This window comes from Pituophis catenifer, unplaced genomic scaffold (genome assembly GCF_029215685.1).
Source record: "Pituophis catenifer annectens isolate HBS135680 unplaced genomic scaffold, rPitCat1.0.hap2 SCAF_6, whole genome shotgun sequence".
Classification (NCBI taxonomy): Eukaryota; Metazoa; Chordata; class Lepidosauria; order Squamata; family Colubridae; genus Pituophis; species Pituophis catenifer.
The window spans coordinates 98,019,688-98,034,903 of NW_027256886.1; the positions used below are offsets into that span (position 1 = coordinate 98,019,688).

Consider the following 15,216-nt stretch of genomic DNA (forward strand, 5'->3'; position numbering starts at 1 on the left):
TGATCCCACGGCTCAGCTGGGAACGTCAGAGGCTTTTCAAAACATGTTTTCTACAACCTCTTCAGCTGAAGAGGTGCTAAAAAAATTCTTTGAAAAGCCTCTGAAAATCTCAGCTGAATTGCCTGATTGGCAGAGGCTTTTCAAAGCATTGTTTTCTGCAACCTCTTCAGCCGAAGAGCTGGTAAAAAAAATGCTTTGAAAAGCCTCTGACGATCCCAGCTGAGTTGCCTGATTGGCAGAGGCTTTTCAAATAATTTTTTTCTGCAACCTCTTAAGGTTGTAGAAAAAAATGCTTTTAAAAGTTAAAAAAAAAGTTGGCCATGCCCACCAGTCACATTACCCTCCCACCAAGCCACCCCACAATATAAGCCATGCCCACAGAACCAGTAATAAAAAAATTTAGAACCCACCGCTGATGAGAAGGTGGCAGCATGGAAGCTTCCAGCCTAATATGGCTTTCAAAACTGATACCTTACTTATCAGTGAGGTAATACTGATGCTGGGATCACAAAAGGCCAAAGCTTGCACTTAGGCAATGTGTTCTGAACATGGAAAGCCAAAATAGGTCTTTTTGTAAAAATTAAAGCCAACTCACCTCTTAATTGCAATCAGTTCTTAAACAGATACTTTGGTGTATTAATTCAGGTGCTGGACTGGAAGACTGTCTCTCAAGCCAGACTACCTCATAAGGTTTTGTGAGAAATTAGGAGGTTGGGACATTGTGTACTCATCTTGAACTGTAAAAAAATGAAGTTAGGAGATGGTGGTGGTGGTGGTGATGATGGCTACTGAAGGAAAATTCAAGACAATTCCTAACAGTCAGCATCTGGTTAGAGTTAGATAAGGATGAATGACAATCCAGGAGGATTGGACTTGGAGTTTGCTTGTGGCTACATAGGGCTTTCTAGGCTGATTCCCCTTTTCACTCCACCCCCAGGTTCTGCCATTTCTTCTCCTACAGCTACACAGGATTAGATTGACTTTTAATAACTCTGGTTACTCCTTACTCCTATTCTATTTCCTAGGTATGTGTGTTTGCTTCTCATGAGATCAATGAACAGTGTCACTGTTGACTCCCCAACATTTCAATGGAGTACAGGGAAGCACTGCTGCTGGAAACTGAGGAGAGGCTAAAACATTCCTTCTTCATCTGTAATCTCCTTTGTGCTCACTGGAAATGTTCACATGAAAGTGTATGTATGAGAGAGGAGGAGGAGAAGAAGAAGAGAGAAGAAAGCAAAGGAAGGGAGAGCAAGAAGGGTTAATACTCTGCTTGCAAGACTCATATCTCAATGTGACTCATTGAGTAATTTTGATCCAGTCAGTTCTCCATCCAACCCATTTCTCAGAGCTGGGCAAAAAGAGCTTTGAGCTCTCAGCTGAAAGATGGGGCTATCAATTCAGACACAATCATTTTGGGCATAATCAATATTAGCCATGATCTGCTTAAGTTTTCATTGGCAACCTCATATTTTTTCAAGAGTCAGGTTTTGTTTTATGGCTGAAGACAATCATACGATGCAATATTTGCAGCTAAATACAGTTCAAATCCAAATTATTTGTTGCAAGTGCAACTCATTCCCAATTAGCTACAGACCAAAGACTATTAACAAGCAAGCAGCTGGAGGAAATGATAAAAAAAGGAAATGCTTATTAAAGGACCTCTTTATGATATGTTTCCCTGTGACTTGCAGCTCTTCAAAACAGTAAATGGAACCGTAACATATGAACATCTTCTAATCTGTCCCAAATGATGCCATTTTTCTCAAATTCAGCCCTAAGAGCAGGAATTCATTGATGTCTTTATATTAAAAAATGCAGTTGGATATCACATCAAAGCAGTTCATAAAATTTGCTGTTAAATGGAACTAGAGCAATAAAATGTTTATGTACTTTTTTTTAATGCAATGCTTCATTTTGGACATGAAGAAGCAAAAACGAAGGAGAAAGAATTTATCCAATTTATCCAATTAATTTTATTTTCTGGAAATTTAGAGAAGTTTAGGATGAGTGTCCCAAAGGTGCATTTTTCAAGAGGCAACTGGACTTTCTTGTTTTGCTTTGAAGATGTTTTGCTTCTCATCCAAGAAGCATCTTCAGCTCTCTTGATGAGAAGCAAATCATGAGAAGCTCTCTTCTTGGATGAGAAGTGAAACATCTCCAAAGAAAAACCAGAAAGTCTAGCTGTCTCTTGAAAAAGCACCTTTGGGACAACCATGACCTGGATGACTGAGAATCTCCATAGATATAGATTGAGTAATAGTTCTGCCGAGAAAAACATTTGAACTCACAATTTCACATCAGATATTATACATCCAGACTGCCTGTAGAAAGATCTGGAATAAAGGTGATCCAGCCAGAATGAAGAGATCTGAGTTTATAAAAGAAAGGATATAGCTCATGAAAGAAAGAAAGAAAGAAAGAAGGGAGGAAGGAAGGAAGGAAGGAGGGAGGGAGGGAGGGAGAGAGAGAGAGGAAGGAAGGAAGAAAGAAATTCTGCAAAGCATTTTCATTTTATTTTGCAATTGGTGCTCTCATCGATTAACTTTCCTTTACAATCCCAGATTATAAACTATCAACTCTGTGGAGAGGTATTTGAAATAGAGCTCGAAATTAGTTATTTCTGAAAAAACTGACGATTGTTGGCCTTTGTGCATTGGGACCGACTCTTTAGCCCCATTTGGAGAGACTTCAACTCCATCTTATCTGATGCCTGACTCAGTGGCTTTTTGAGTTTGATCTTACTTTGGGGGAACCTTATTTCGTGGACAAATCTTAACATGGTAGCTCAGCATATAGAAAAATAAAAATGAAATTTCAAGTTGTATTATTGCAATTTTATTGGTGATCGTATATCACTGGTTTGTTCATAGCATCCAGGATGCTTTTGATTTCTCAACCCTACTTAGTTATCAAGTCTGGGAAAGGCCAGTGATTACTGCTACCAAATGAGATTTTGCATATTTAATGATTTATTTGTATCCCACTGTTATTTTTATAAATAACTCAAGGTGATGGATGTATCCAACACACCTTCCTCTTCCTATTTTCCCCAAAACAACAACACTGTAAGGTGGGTTGGACTGAGAGAGAATGAGTGGCTCAGGGCCACCCAGTTGGCTTTCATGCCTAAAACAGGACTAGAACTCACAATCTCTTGGTGATTGGTCCAAAGTCACCCAGTTGGCTTTCAAGGTCAGAATTGAACTCACAGACTCCTATTTTCTAGCCTGATGCCTTAACCACTAGACCAAACTCGTTTTCTTGTGTCATCTCATATGTAGATGTGAGCCCTTTGAAGTAGTCTATTATTATTATTATTATTATTATTATTATTATTATTATTATTATTATTAATCAAATTTCTATACCGCCCTACTCCCGAAGGACTCAGGGCGGTGAACAGCCAAGATAAAATACAGATAATACAAATATTTAAAAAATCCCTTAAAATTATTAAATATTTCGGCCGAAACACAGATTAAAACACCCAATTTATAAAATCACAAATTAAAAAATTTAAAAAATTTAAAAAATGGGAGTTAGGCCAGGCCAGCTTGCTGAAATAGAAAAGTTTTGAGAGCACGGCGAAAAACCAAGTTTTTTTAGGCAAGAAACCAAGTAACAAGTACCAACACTACCTTTATTGTAAGCTTACAGTTGTCAACTTGCAAAGCATTCCTGACCTGCTCTCGAGTTGCCATAGGCAGGGGGATGGGGAATCAAGCCTCGCAACTGCATCGAGGAACTTGCATTTCAGTCAAAACAAAGCACATTCCAGCTGGCAATGTCAAAGTCATCTCCAGGGAGACCCACAGTGACCAGAGGGAGTGACTTCTACAACCCGCGAAATTGCTTTGTTGGGGAATGTGACTAATGACACAGCTTGGGGGGAGGGGAAAACAGGGTCAGAGCCAAGATATGAATTAAGTGAGGTCAGAGTTGGTTTCACTTGGTCTGTTCCGACATGACGCTCCTAATAAATAACTGGATTTCTTTTGAAGCTTGGCTTGAGGCTCATGATTTAATTAGGGCATTGGTTGGAACCCTGACAACAGTAACAACATCATACAAGCTTAAAAACAGTTCTATCCTTCCTTGCCTTTAATTTCCAGAGAACTCATTAGAGACACTTCCCTTTCTGTGGACTGAGATATCTCTTGTGTTTTTTGAGGGACTGAAGAACTCCATAACTTTAAAAATGTTCCCATTCTAACGTGCTCTAGAGAATGAAGTGGGCAAACTCAGTGTCTTTTTAGCAGGCTCCACTTAAGGTTTCTGACCTTGATCTTTCTTCCTCAGCTTCTTTCTTCCTCAGCATCTACCTTCCAGAGCACAGGTGGGTAATGTCATGGCATAATAGTATGTGTGAATGACCTTGGAAGATGGGGGGAAGAGACGCTGCCCATGGAACAATCAGATAAGGGGGAGGAGAACCCAAAGATGCCCAACAGACAGAGAAAGACCCTCAAAAAGGATTCTCCTGTCAACTCAGAACCCTGACACCTCCCTAACTTATCAGGCTACAAAAATAGATGGTGAGAGATTTATACTTTTAGGCTTCTTAAATTCTGTTAATGCAACCTTACAATAAAGTTGAATTAACTCATCTACTCTTTTTTTTTTTGTCTGGTCTACTCGGGAAGGCTGACATGTGACTTCACCTTGTTCAGAAAAGCTCCAGAAATCCAAACTTACTGCTTGATTGCCTTTCTCCACCTGGGCATCGTCTCCACTATGTGAAGGTGTTTTAGCATATTTTTTCTACCCAGAAGGCCAAGACATCTCTCATCTGATGGTTGCCTGGCCTGTAGCTTCTTCTCCTGCATCCCAACGTTCTTCTTACAGACCATTACAGTAGATAATGGAAAGGAAAAGAAAAACAAGGGAGATATTTATGATTCTTTCTTTCCTTCCTGTTGGCCTGCCTGCAGTACATCGTTCCAAGGTGGCAGATGAAGAAAGGAGCCACAAGGCTCGCCAAGCTCGTGATGAGTATCGGAGGCACTCCTTACGGGCCATCCGTAAAGGAAAAGTGGCTGATCTAAGTAGTCTGTTCCAGGCAGCTGGTTTGAATATCAAACAAGAAACCAAGCCAGCCAGTTCTTGCACCATCCCATCCTTGAATGTGGCAACACCAATCAGGTTGGTTTGTATTCCCATAAAGAAAAGTGGAATTTAGAATTGATTTCCCTATTGTATTCAGCAAGGTTGAGCCAGGCTAAGATTCGATATTGGGATAAAACTCAAATATTAGAAATCCAAATCTTTGGTCAAGGCAGAAGTGCCTCTTCTGTGCCAAGGTGCTGAATTGACAAATGGTATTTGACGTAGGTACAGCATTGTAAAAGGGCAAACTGATCCTAAACAGATACATCCTGTTGTTTACTGTTTATTACACCCCAAATGTCATGTATATCCTAGAGAAGAAAAACTGCTTCCCTTACTGTCCTCTTTACTGCTCTTAAGGCGCCTTTGAGCCCCTTATCTCCTCTTTTATTATGTCTTGAGCTCCGGAGCTGAGAACCTGAGCCTGTGGGAACCAGGCTGTTATGTCTTTCCTAGAGATAGATTAAAGGGTAACTTCTACGTGTGAAATGTTGCACTCTTCGTAATAACTTTGTCTTTATACTGTATAAATATCTGGTTGAAATCAGCCATCACTGTTCAGACTTTTCGCTGTCTTTGGACTGTTTGAACCTTGCGCAAATAAACTCTTTCCTGCACTGAAGAGCTTGTTCTAGTCCGTCATTTTTCCTGCAACAGCTGGCGACCGCAGCAGGACTAGGTGCAAGGCGATATTTCGCTGAGGACCGTTTCGACCCCTCGGGACCATCGGGAGGTTGCTCCTGAACATTCTCCAGGCGCCACGGAGATACATCTCCGGGAGACAGCCGCGATAACCCTGTGGGCCCGACGGTGCTCTGATCGAGTCCAAGAACCCTGCGGTGCAGGAAAGGTGGTCTGAACAAATTCCTGGCCAGGAATCTATGGAGTGGGAGCGTTTTTAAGTGAGTATATTGTAAAGGAGTATTGTACCTGCCTCCTTTGAAGGCAGAAGAAGGGATTTGATCACTCCCTTGGACTCGGGGTAGGCTACCCTAACGAAGTCCGTGTCAGGTTGTGTGGGTGGTTAAGTCGTCGCATTTCTCGTTAGTGGCCGTGAGTTTCCGGGGCTACGAGTCGACAGCAGTGCGATAAGATGGGAGGGGCTCAGAGCGTGCCAAATACTCCTTTGGCATGCATGTTAAAAGGTTTTGACAAGTATTTCAGCAACCCTTCCTATCCGAAAGGATCAAAGGAGCGATTAAAATTTTTATGTAAGCATGTGTGGCCATTATTGGGGACAGGGTGGCCCCCGCAGGGATCATTAAGGGAGGAAACGGTGGATAAGTTGTGGGGGGTGATTGTAGTAAATCAGGATAAATATCTTGATCAATTTCAATACATTGATCAATGGGCGAGAGCCCTAACAGAAAAAGCTGAGGATTTGCTGCAGTGTCAGGCTGAAATGGTCAGGCTGTGTGTATCCAGATCTGGCGGAAAGATTAAAGGGGGGAGAGAAGGGGGGAGAAGCAAGCAAGAAAAAACCCAGGCAAAAAGAGGAGAGGAATATTCAAGAAGGAGAAAAGTATTGACAGAAGATGAGGAGGAGTTAGTTAGACCCCCACCGTATGCTCCATTGTGGCAGCAGCAGCCCCCAGTGCAGCAGCAGCCCCCAGTGCAGCAGCAGCCCCCAGCGCAGCCCCCAGACCAACAGCAGCAGTTGCCGGGAGCTGTAGGAGGAGAGGGAGGTGGAAATCAGAGACGCATGAGCGATCCTGGGGCGAGACCGAAAATAAGGAAAAGTCCCCCGCTGGAAGAAGGTAGTCGGAGTGAAGGAGAAGATCGGGATGATAAGGGGTTGAAGGAAGGAACAGGAGGAGAGCAGGTGGGGGTGCAAACTCGCGCGGTAACAGCGAAGTTGAAGGCTAGCAAGCAAGAAGTTACAGCGCCTTTGCGCCAGGTGGATCAGATAATAGTAAACCAGCAGGGGCAGGTGGAACGTCAGCCCCTTTTTCAATACGTGCCGTTTACTACTACGGATCTTTTAAATTGGAAGCAACATTATGGGCCGCTGACTACTAAGCCCACTGAGATGGCGGACCTGTTTCAAACTATTATGTTAACACATAACCCAACATGGCAGGATGTACAACAGTTGTTACGCACTCTGTTAACTCCGGAAGAACGAGAGAAGTGGAAAGCGGCAGTTAGGCAGTGTGTGAAAGAGATGTTGCCAAATGATGCGGATGTGCAGCCGGTGGTGTTGGTCCGGGCGCCCGAAATAGATCCGGGCTGGGACCCTAAGGAGGAACAGGACCGGACACGTTTGAGGGAATATCAGAATTTGGTGGTGCAAAGTCTTAGAAGAGCAGGGAAGCCCCCAGTAAATATGTCCAAGCCATCTCTAGTGATGCAGGGTGCGGATGAAAGCCCGGAGAGTTTCCTGCAAAGATTGATTGAAGCGTATGAGTTATATACACAGGTGGATCCAAGGCAGGGGGATAATGTGCGGATGTTGAATGAAAGGTTTATAGCTCAAAGTTATGAGGATATACGGCGAAAATTGCAGCGGGTAGAAGGAGCACTAGGGAAGAACACGACGGAATTGTTGGAATTGGCACGGAAGGTATATGTCAATAGGGATAAGGTGGAAAAGAAGGAGAGAGATGCCAGAATGCAAAAGAAGGCGGAGTTATTGGCAGTAGCACTACAGGGAGGAATGAATTTCGACCCCAACCCGGGGACACCCCTGGGTCCTAACCAATGCGCCTATTGTAAAGGAGAAGGCCACTGGCAAAGAGAATGCCCCAGACGGATGATGAGAGGTAGAGGGATGATGAGAAGACCTGAATTTGGAGCAGGGATGAGGGGGCAGTTTGCAGCAAGAAGGGGAGAACGAAGAATGAGAGGGGGCTTGAATAGAGGATTTGGACAAAGAGGCTTGGGACGAGGCTTTGGTAGAGGAGCTAGAGGGGGTGCCGGACCAAGAGAAGCAGAGAGTATTGGATTGGCAGACATGGGGTGGTCAGATTGACAGGGACCAGGCTTGGAAGAACCCCCGCCTGAGCCGTTGGTTACAATGAGGATAGGGGGCCAGCAGACAACATTTTTAGTGGATACAGGAGCAGGTAGATCAGTTGTAAATACGCAAATTGCAGCCCCTGGATCACGTAAAATCCAGGTTCAGGGGGTATCAGGACAGATTATGGGGCGGCAGGTCTTGAAATCAGAGATGTGTGATTTTAAGGAAGCTGAAATCCAGCATGAATTTTTGTACATCCCTGAGTGCCCTATTCCATTGCTAGGCAGGGATCTGCTGAGCAAATTAGGGGCAACAATTTCTTTTGATGAAGGCAGTCAGAAAATAACCATAAGGCATTCTCCGGAGGAAATTTGGAGGTTGATGATAGAGAGACAGGTCGGTGAGAAAGAAAAGGAGGAAAAGTGGAGGATGTTTGATGTGCCGGGTTTGTGGGCAGAGGACAATCCACCAGGTTTTGCAGCACACCACCCTCCAGTGGTGGTTGAGCTAAAACCGGGAGCAATGCCAGTCAGAATAAGGCAACGTCCCGTCTCATGGGAAGCGATCTATGCTATCTATGAGAGTATACAGAAATATTTGGAAGCGGGTGTTTTGGTGCCTACTCAATCCCCGTGGAATACCCCAATTATCCCGATTAAAAAGGCAGATGGGTCTTTTCGCCCGGCTCAGGATTTGAGATTTGTGAATAGCCTAACAGTTACCTTACACCCAGCCGTGTCTAATCCATATACTTTGTTAAGTTTAATCCCACCCCAGGCGGGGTGGTTTTCTGTAGTTGATTTGAAGGATGCCTTCTTTACAATTCCTATTCATCCATCAAGCCAGCCGCTGTTCGCCTTTGAGTGGGAGAACCCTCATATGGGCACAAAAATGCAATACACATGGACTAGGTTGCCACAGGGGTTTAAAAATTCCCCGACATTGTTTGGAACAGCGCTGGCTAGGGACCTGCAGTATTACATGCCTCAGCAACCGGGGGACACAATTTTACAATATGTTGATGATGTTTTAGTGACAGGACAGACAGAGGATTTATGCTGGAATAATACTAAAATGTTATTAGACTTGTTGCTCGAGTGTGGGTATCGGGTATCAAGGAAGAAAGCTCAACTGGTGAGAGAGAGGGTGAGGTACTTGGGTTATGATATTGAGAAAGGACACAGGGCTTTAGGACCGGAGCGGAAACAGGCAGTTTTGATGCTGGCCGAACCTAGAACAAAGAGACAACTGAGAAGCTTTTTATGGTTGGCTGGCTTTTGTCGTATTTGGATCCCCAACTTTGCTTTGATGGCAGCACCCTTGTATGCAGCCACCAGGGGCGCCAATACAGAACCCCTTGAGTGGGGGGGGAGAACAGAAAAAAGCCTTTAAAGATATAAAACTCGCGCTGACTCAGGCACCGGCGTTAGCCTTACCGAATTTGCAGAAGCCTTTTAATTTGTATGTAGACACAAGTAGAAATATTGCAGTGGGGGTGCTTACTCAACCGTTGGGAAGTTGGCAACAACCAGTAGCATACTTATCAAAACAGCTGGACGGAGTGGCACGAGGCTGGCCGCATTGTTTGAAAGTGCATTGGCTGCAATTGCAGAATTAATTCAGGATTGTAATAAACTTACTTTTTCCTGTCCGATAAATGTGCACTCTCCCCATGCGGTACAGTCCGTCTTGGATGCTAAAGGACATTTATGGATTAGTGGGCAGAGATTGGCAAAATATCAGGCAATCATGATTGAGAACCCCCAGGTGCGTTTGGTAATGTCCAATAGGTTGAATCCGGCTACGTTATTGCCGATGGAAGTGGATACCCAACACAATTGTTTACAGGTATTAGACAAAGTTTATTCCACCCGCCCTGATTTAACGGACATCCCGTTACCCAATGCACAGTTCAATTGGTACACGGACGGATCCAGTTACATTGTAGATGGATATCGGGTGTCTGGATATGCCATTGTAGATGATGAAGGAGTGGTGGAAAGCGGACCTCTAGGAAGTGGACATAGTGCACAGGTGGCTGAGTTGTGGGCATTGATACGTGCCTTAGAAAGGGCCAAGGGAGAAACATTGAATGTGTGGACCGATAGTAAATATGCATTCCTTACTTTACATGCACATGGGGCTGTTTATAAGGAACGAGGGTTTAGAGATTCAGCAGGGAAAAGTATTTTGCATGGACATCTTATTAGCCGCCTGATTGAAGCTGTAAATAAACCAAAGAAAGTAGCAGTGATGCATTGTAAAGGACATCAAAGAGGAGATGATAAGGTAGCTATAGGGAATAGAGCAGCGGATGTGGAAGCAAGGGAAGCGGCGAAACAAGAGGGGCCTTTGCCCGACTTATCTGTCTGTGTAGCAATGGATTTAGGGGTTATTCCCCCTGAAATTAAACCAACATATACGCAACAGGAAAGTGTGAAAGCAGTGACAGACTTAAAAGCTCAGGTTGAAGATGGGTGGTATGTATTACCAGACAGGAGGATTTTCGTACCAGCCTCAATGGCATGGACACTAGTACGCCTAGCCCATGAAACAACACACATGGGAAAAACGGCTTTAGAATTGGCATTAGGAAGAGATTATTACATCAATGGGCTGGCCGGAGTCGCTGCTGGAACTGTTGCAAAGTGTGTTACATGTGCTAAGGTTAACCCAAGACAAGGGCCCTTACTGCCCCCTGGTGCCATACCCCGGTCATACATCCCCATGGATTATATTATGATAGACTTTACTGATATGCCTAGATGTGGATTGTTCAGAGCTCTGTTAGTTATGGTGGATATGTATACAGGGTGGCCCGAGGCTTTTCCAACAAAGACCAAACAGGCACGGGAAGTGGCAAGACTATTATTGAAAGAGATAATTCCCAGATTCGGAATTCCTAGTCATATCTCATCGGATAATGGTCCTGAGTTTGTCCATCGTATTAACCAGGTAGTTGCAAAGGCGGTAGGAATCAAGTGGCGGTTTCACAGTTCTTTTCGGCCAGAAGCAGGTGGATGTGTGGAACGCATGAACAGGACTCTGAAGGAAAGGATTACTAAGATTTGTACAGATAGTCATTTAAAATGGCCAGATGCTCTACCACTAGCCTTGTATGCCATTCGAAGCTCACCAAGGGGCCAGCACAAGTTATCGCCATATGAGTTAATGTATGGACGACCGCCAGGGTTGTTAAGAAGAAACTTGGCAGGGTGGCCAGATTTGGGGCATAAAGGGGGGGTCTGGAATATGGAAATGGTACAAGAACTTAATAAGCAAGTTGAGAGGCTTCAGCGATACGTGATGGAACAAGTGCCCCCCCGGTTAATAACCCATTGTCATCCGTTTAAACCAGGGGATCAAGTATGGGTCAAACATTGGAAGAAAGAGCCACTGGAAGGACGGTGGAAGAGACCTTTTACTGTTATTATGACTTCTCCCCTTGCTATTAAGATTGCAGAATCAAAGTCATGGATCCATTGGACACGAGTCAAGGCGGCAGCAGAAACTGGCTGGAAAGTGATCGTGGATAAACAAAACCCTACTAAGCTAACATTCAAGCATGCTCAAAAATAGTTTTTTTTTCTATTTTATATAGGATACTTGGAGGTGTGATCGATTGTGGGGATCCTCAACGGATCATAAGAGTGAACTACATACCCGGGTTGTCATATTCTTTTGGAAACTGATTAACGACAAGTGACTGAAGAACAAAGGATCCATGTGGGAGGAGAATTGGATGTGGGTGTGTTGGGGATTGGGGGGATTGGGTCTGTCGATTATTGTGTTTTACAGGTATAAACAGTGGTTTTGTGGACGACCAAGGCACATCACGGCACCAGCTACTCCAATTCCTAACTGCCCGGATCTGCTCCTGAACACCCACTCAGTATAAACTGTTTGGTTATTAAAGAAATCTTGATTGTAATAAGCAAAGGGGCGATTTCTGAATGTATTAAGATTTTTTTCCAATGTGTTGGTTCTGTAATTGTGGATGTGAGTGCTGTTGTTGCGCTCATTGTATAGACTGTGTTTTATGTACAGGGTGTTTGATTGAGTGTGACATAAAGATCATAGAAGAAGTACTAGAACACTATTTGGTGATAGGGTTAAGGACATCTTATTATACACTTAAGGTTACCCCCACCGTTGAGAGAGCATTGAGGGATCAGAACAGAAAGGACCGGGAGGATGCAGAATATGGTAATCATTGGACTGGGATTATGGATGAGCGGATGGGTAATGAGACTACGAAGTGAGCTAGACATTCCCATGACAGAAGCGGTGAGTGAGGAGGACTGTGACCCATGCATACGCACAACATTGCAGGGAACACGGGTTTCTAAAACTTTGATCTATCACACTCAGAAGCCTGACGGGTGTGGGGAGTATAAACCCCAAACCTGTCAGGTAAATAATACCATATATCACATGTGTATGCTGAAGGATAAGGTACAATGTTACAACCCTGGAGAAGCTAAGCAAATCACTACTTATGAGATGTCAATATACACAACAGAATGTGGGAGAGAAGAACTTTTAAATAAGACGGAGTTTAGAAAATTAGGAAAGCCAGTAGAGATAACATTTGATGCCTGTTTAGCTATCAATCGTAACTGTGATGTGTGGAAGTCAACATGTGGGACATTAGAATGGTTTTCCAATAAAAGGGGATTTCAGCTGAATAGTAGGAGAGCTGCTGAGAAAGTAAGAGCTCAAAAGCTGAACAATTGGGAAGATCCTCTTTACTGACTATTTTCAATTGGGGCTGGATAGTCAAAATCAGGAACAGATGCATAGAGCGAAGGGATAAAAAAATGGATATCATCATACTCCATGATTGTGATCCTCACAGCTATAGGAGCTGTATATAGCTATATACAGCTATCCCAACTAAAACTATTCCAGGAAGCTGGGGAGTCTGTGGAACTAATCTGAGGGTTGTTTGCAAAAGTAAAAGGAAAGTTGGTCAATGGGTCAATGTACTCGAATAGTTAAATTTCAATGGACAGATGAACTTAATAACATATTTGCTTGTATATTGTTGGATAGATCTATGTGGAGAGATACTCTATTGTTGTTCAGTCACTAAGTCATGTCTGGCTCTTTGCGACCCCGTGGACCATAGCACGCCTGGTCCTACTGTCTTCCACTGTTTCCTGGAATTTGCCCAAATTCATGTTCATTGCATTGATTTATAGAGTTATAGACAATGAGGACCTGATGCTGGACAACCAGTAGTATGGATAGTGAAGGACAGAACACAACAGAACACAACAGAATAGAATAGGAAATATGGAATGGAATGGAATGGAATGGAATGGAATAGAATAGAATAGAATAGAATAGAATAGAATAGAATAGAATAGAATAGAATAGAATAGAATAGAATAGAATAGAATAGAATAGAATAGAATAGAATAGAACAGAACAGCTGGAAGGGACCTTGGAGGTCTTCTAGTCCAGCAGGAGAAACTATACCATTTCAGACAAGTGACTGTCCAGTCTCTTCTTAAAAACCTCCAGTGATGGAGCCCCCATGATTTCTGAAGGCAAGCTATTCCACTGATCAATTGTCTTCACTGTTAGGAAGCTTCTCCTTAATTCCAGGTTGCTTCTCTCCTTGATTAGTTTCCATCCATTGTTTCTTGTCCTGCCTTCTGGTGCTTTGGAGAATAATTTGACCCCCTCTTCTTTGTGGCAGCCCCTCAAGTACTGAAATACTGCTATCATGTCACCTCTCATTCTTCTTTTCTTTAGACTAGCCAGACCCAAATTCTGCAGCCGTTCTTCATATGTTTGATCATCTTAGTTGTTCTTCTCTGAACGTTTTCCAAAGAAAGATGAAAGAAGGCAATGCGGGGGGGGAGGGGGATCCACAAGTTTACTTCTGTTTAAGAATGGGTAGGACACAGTCAGTTTTGACTGGAGATTTAAAGGAAGAAGAGATGGTCCCATAATCAAATTCTGTGATGGCCACTTCAAGAAGCCAAGTTGCTGTGTTATGAAATAGGAAGCCGAGGAAGAGAGAGATGGCCCATCCATCTATTTCCAGTCTGCTTCCCTTCTGGATGCATAGATTCAAATGTCGATTCTGTCTACTTTCATCAATAGTTTAGATCTTATTTAAAAATAGGCACGTTGCTGCAAGAGTATGCATGTGTCAGCCAAGAAATGGCACAGGATGAAAGGGCAATAATGGAAGGACAACTAAATTCAAACATGCACTTCAGACAGGGAAAAACAATTAAGGTCGTTTTGTGAATTTTCAAAAGGGTCCCTATTAGGATGTGAAGGCAAAAAAGGTAGATGGGGCACTTGAAATATAACATTTAAGTATAAGGAAAAAGACAATGTCAACCTTCTTTCTTTTTAATTTTTTTATTTATATCATATTAAAAAAGAAATTGGACATGGTGCAACCATCCTGGCGTTATCTCCACCATATACACTAAAGTATAACACAAGTATTTTATATGCTCAGCATACCTTGCTAATTATATATACATATTTGACCCCTATATACCCTTATACCCTCCGTGGGGAGACTGATGGCGACAGCGGCGATGGTGGCGGTGGCAGCCACGGCGGCGGCTGCGGTGATGGCAGCTGATGTCGGGGCGGCTCCCAACGGCTTGCAGACCTGAACTACAGCATAGGATTCTTCAGCAGCAGCCTTAGACTGAGCTCTGGGAGATTGGAGAGTGTTGGACCCTTGGGGGAAGGGTTACCTCCATGGAGACCCAGAGACCCCCCCCCCAGGATGAGCTGGATTGGGGGGGGGAATGAAATAGGGCAGCATTATCCATCAGATAATGGTTGAGGGATTTGCAGGGGTCGGAAAAAAACTACAAACCTATGCGGCTTGAATTTCCCCTCCCTCTTCCTTCCTTTGGACCGAGTTTAGGCGTATGGGCCTTATTACGGTTACAGCTACCCATCTATCTTGGCCTGCTGAATTATTCCGAATTTTCCCCCTTTTACATCTAGCCTGTCTGAACTCCCTGTCATGTAAAATCTCTTTGACGTGAAATTACGAACTTAAACCTCCTTCTGAGCAGGATACTTGGACTCCCGGATGCTACTAATCCCAGGAGGGATACTGGTTCTATGGACGTAAGGCCAGTGGGAGGCGGATTATGGCT

The 15,216-nt window shown here is 43.6% G+C and overlaps 1 protein-coding gene across 1 annotated transcript in view; it reads left to right on the plus strand.

The window, feature by feature from the left end:
- Positions 1–15,216, plus strand: part of SH2D4B (SH2 domain containing 4B) — a 204,168-nt gene that overhangs the window by 109,092 nt on the left and 79,860 nt on the right. The window contains exon 7 of the mRNA XM_070945383.1: positions 4,935–5,145. Coding sequence (XP_070801484.1) covers positions 4,935–5,145 — 211 coding nt within the window. The remainder of the gene's footprint in view (positions 1–4,934; positions 5,146–15,216) is intronic.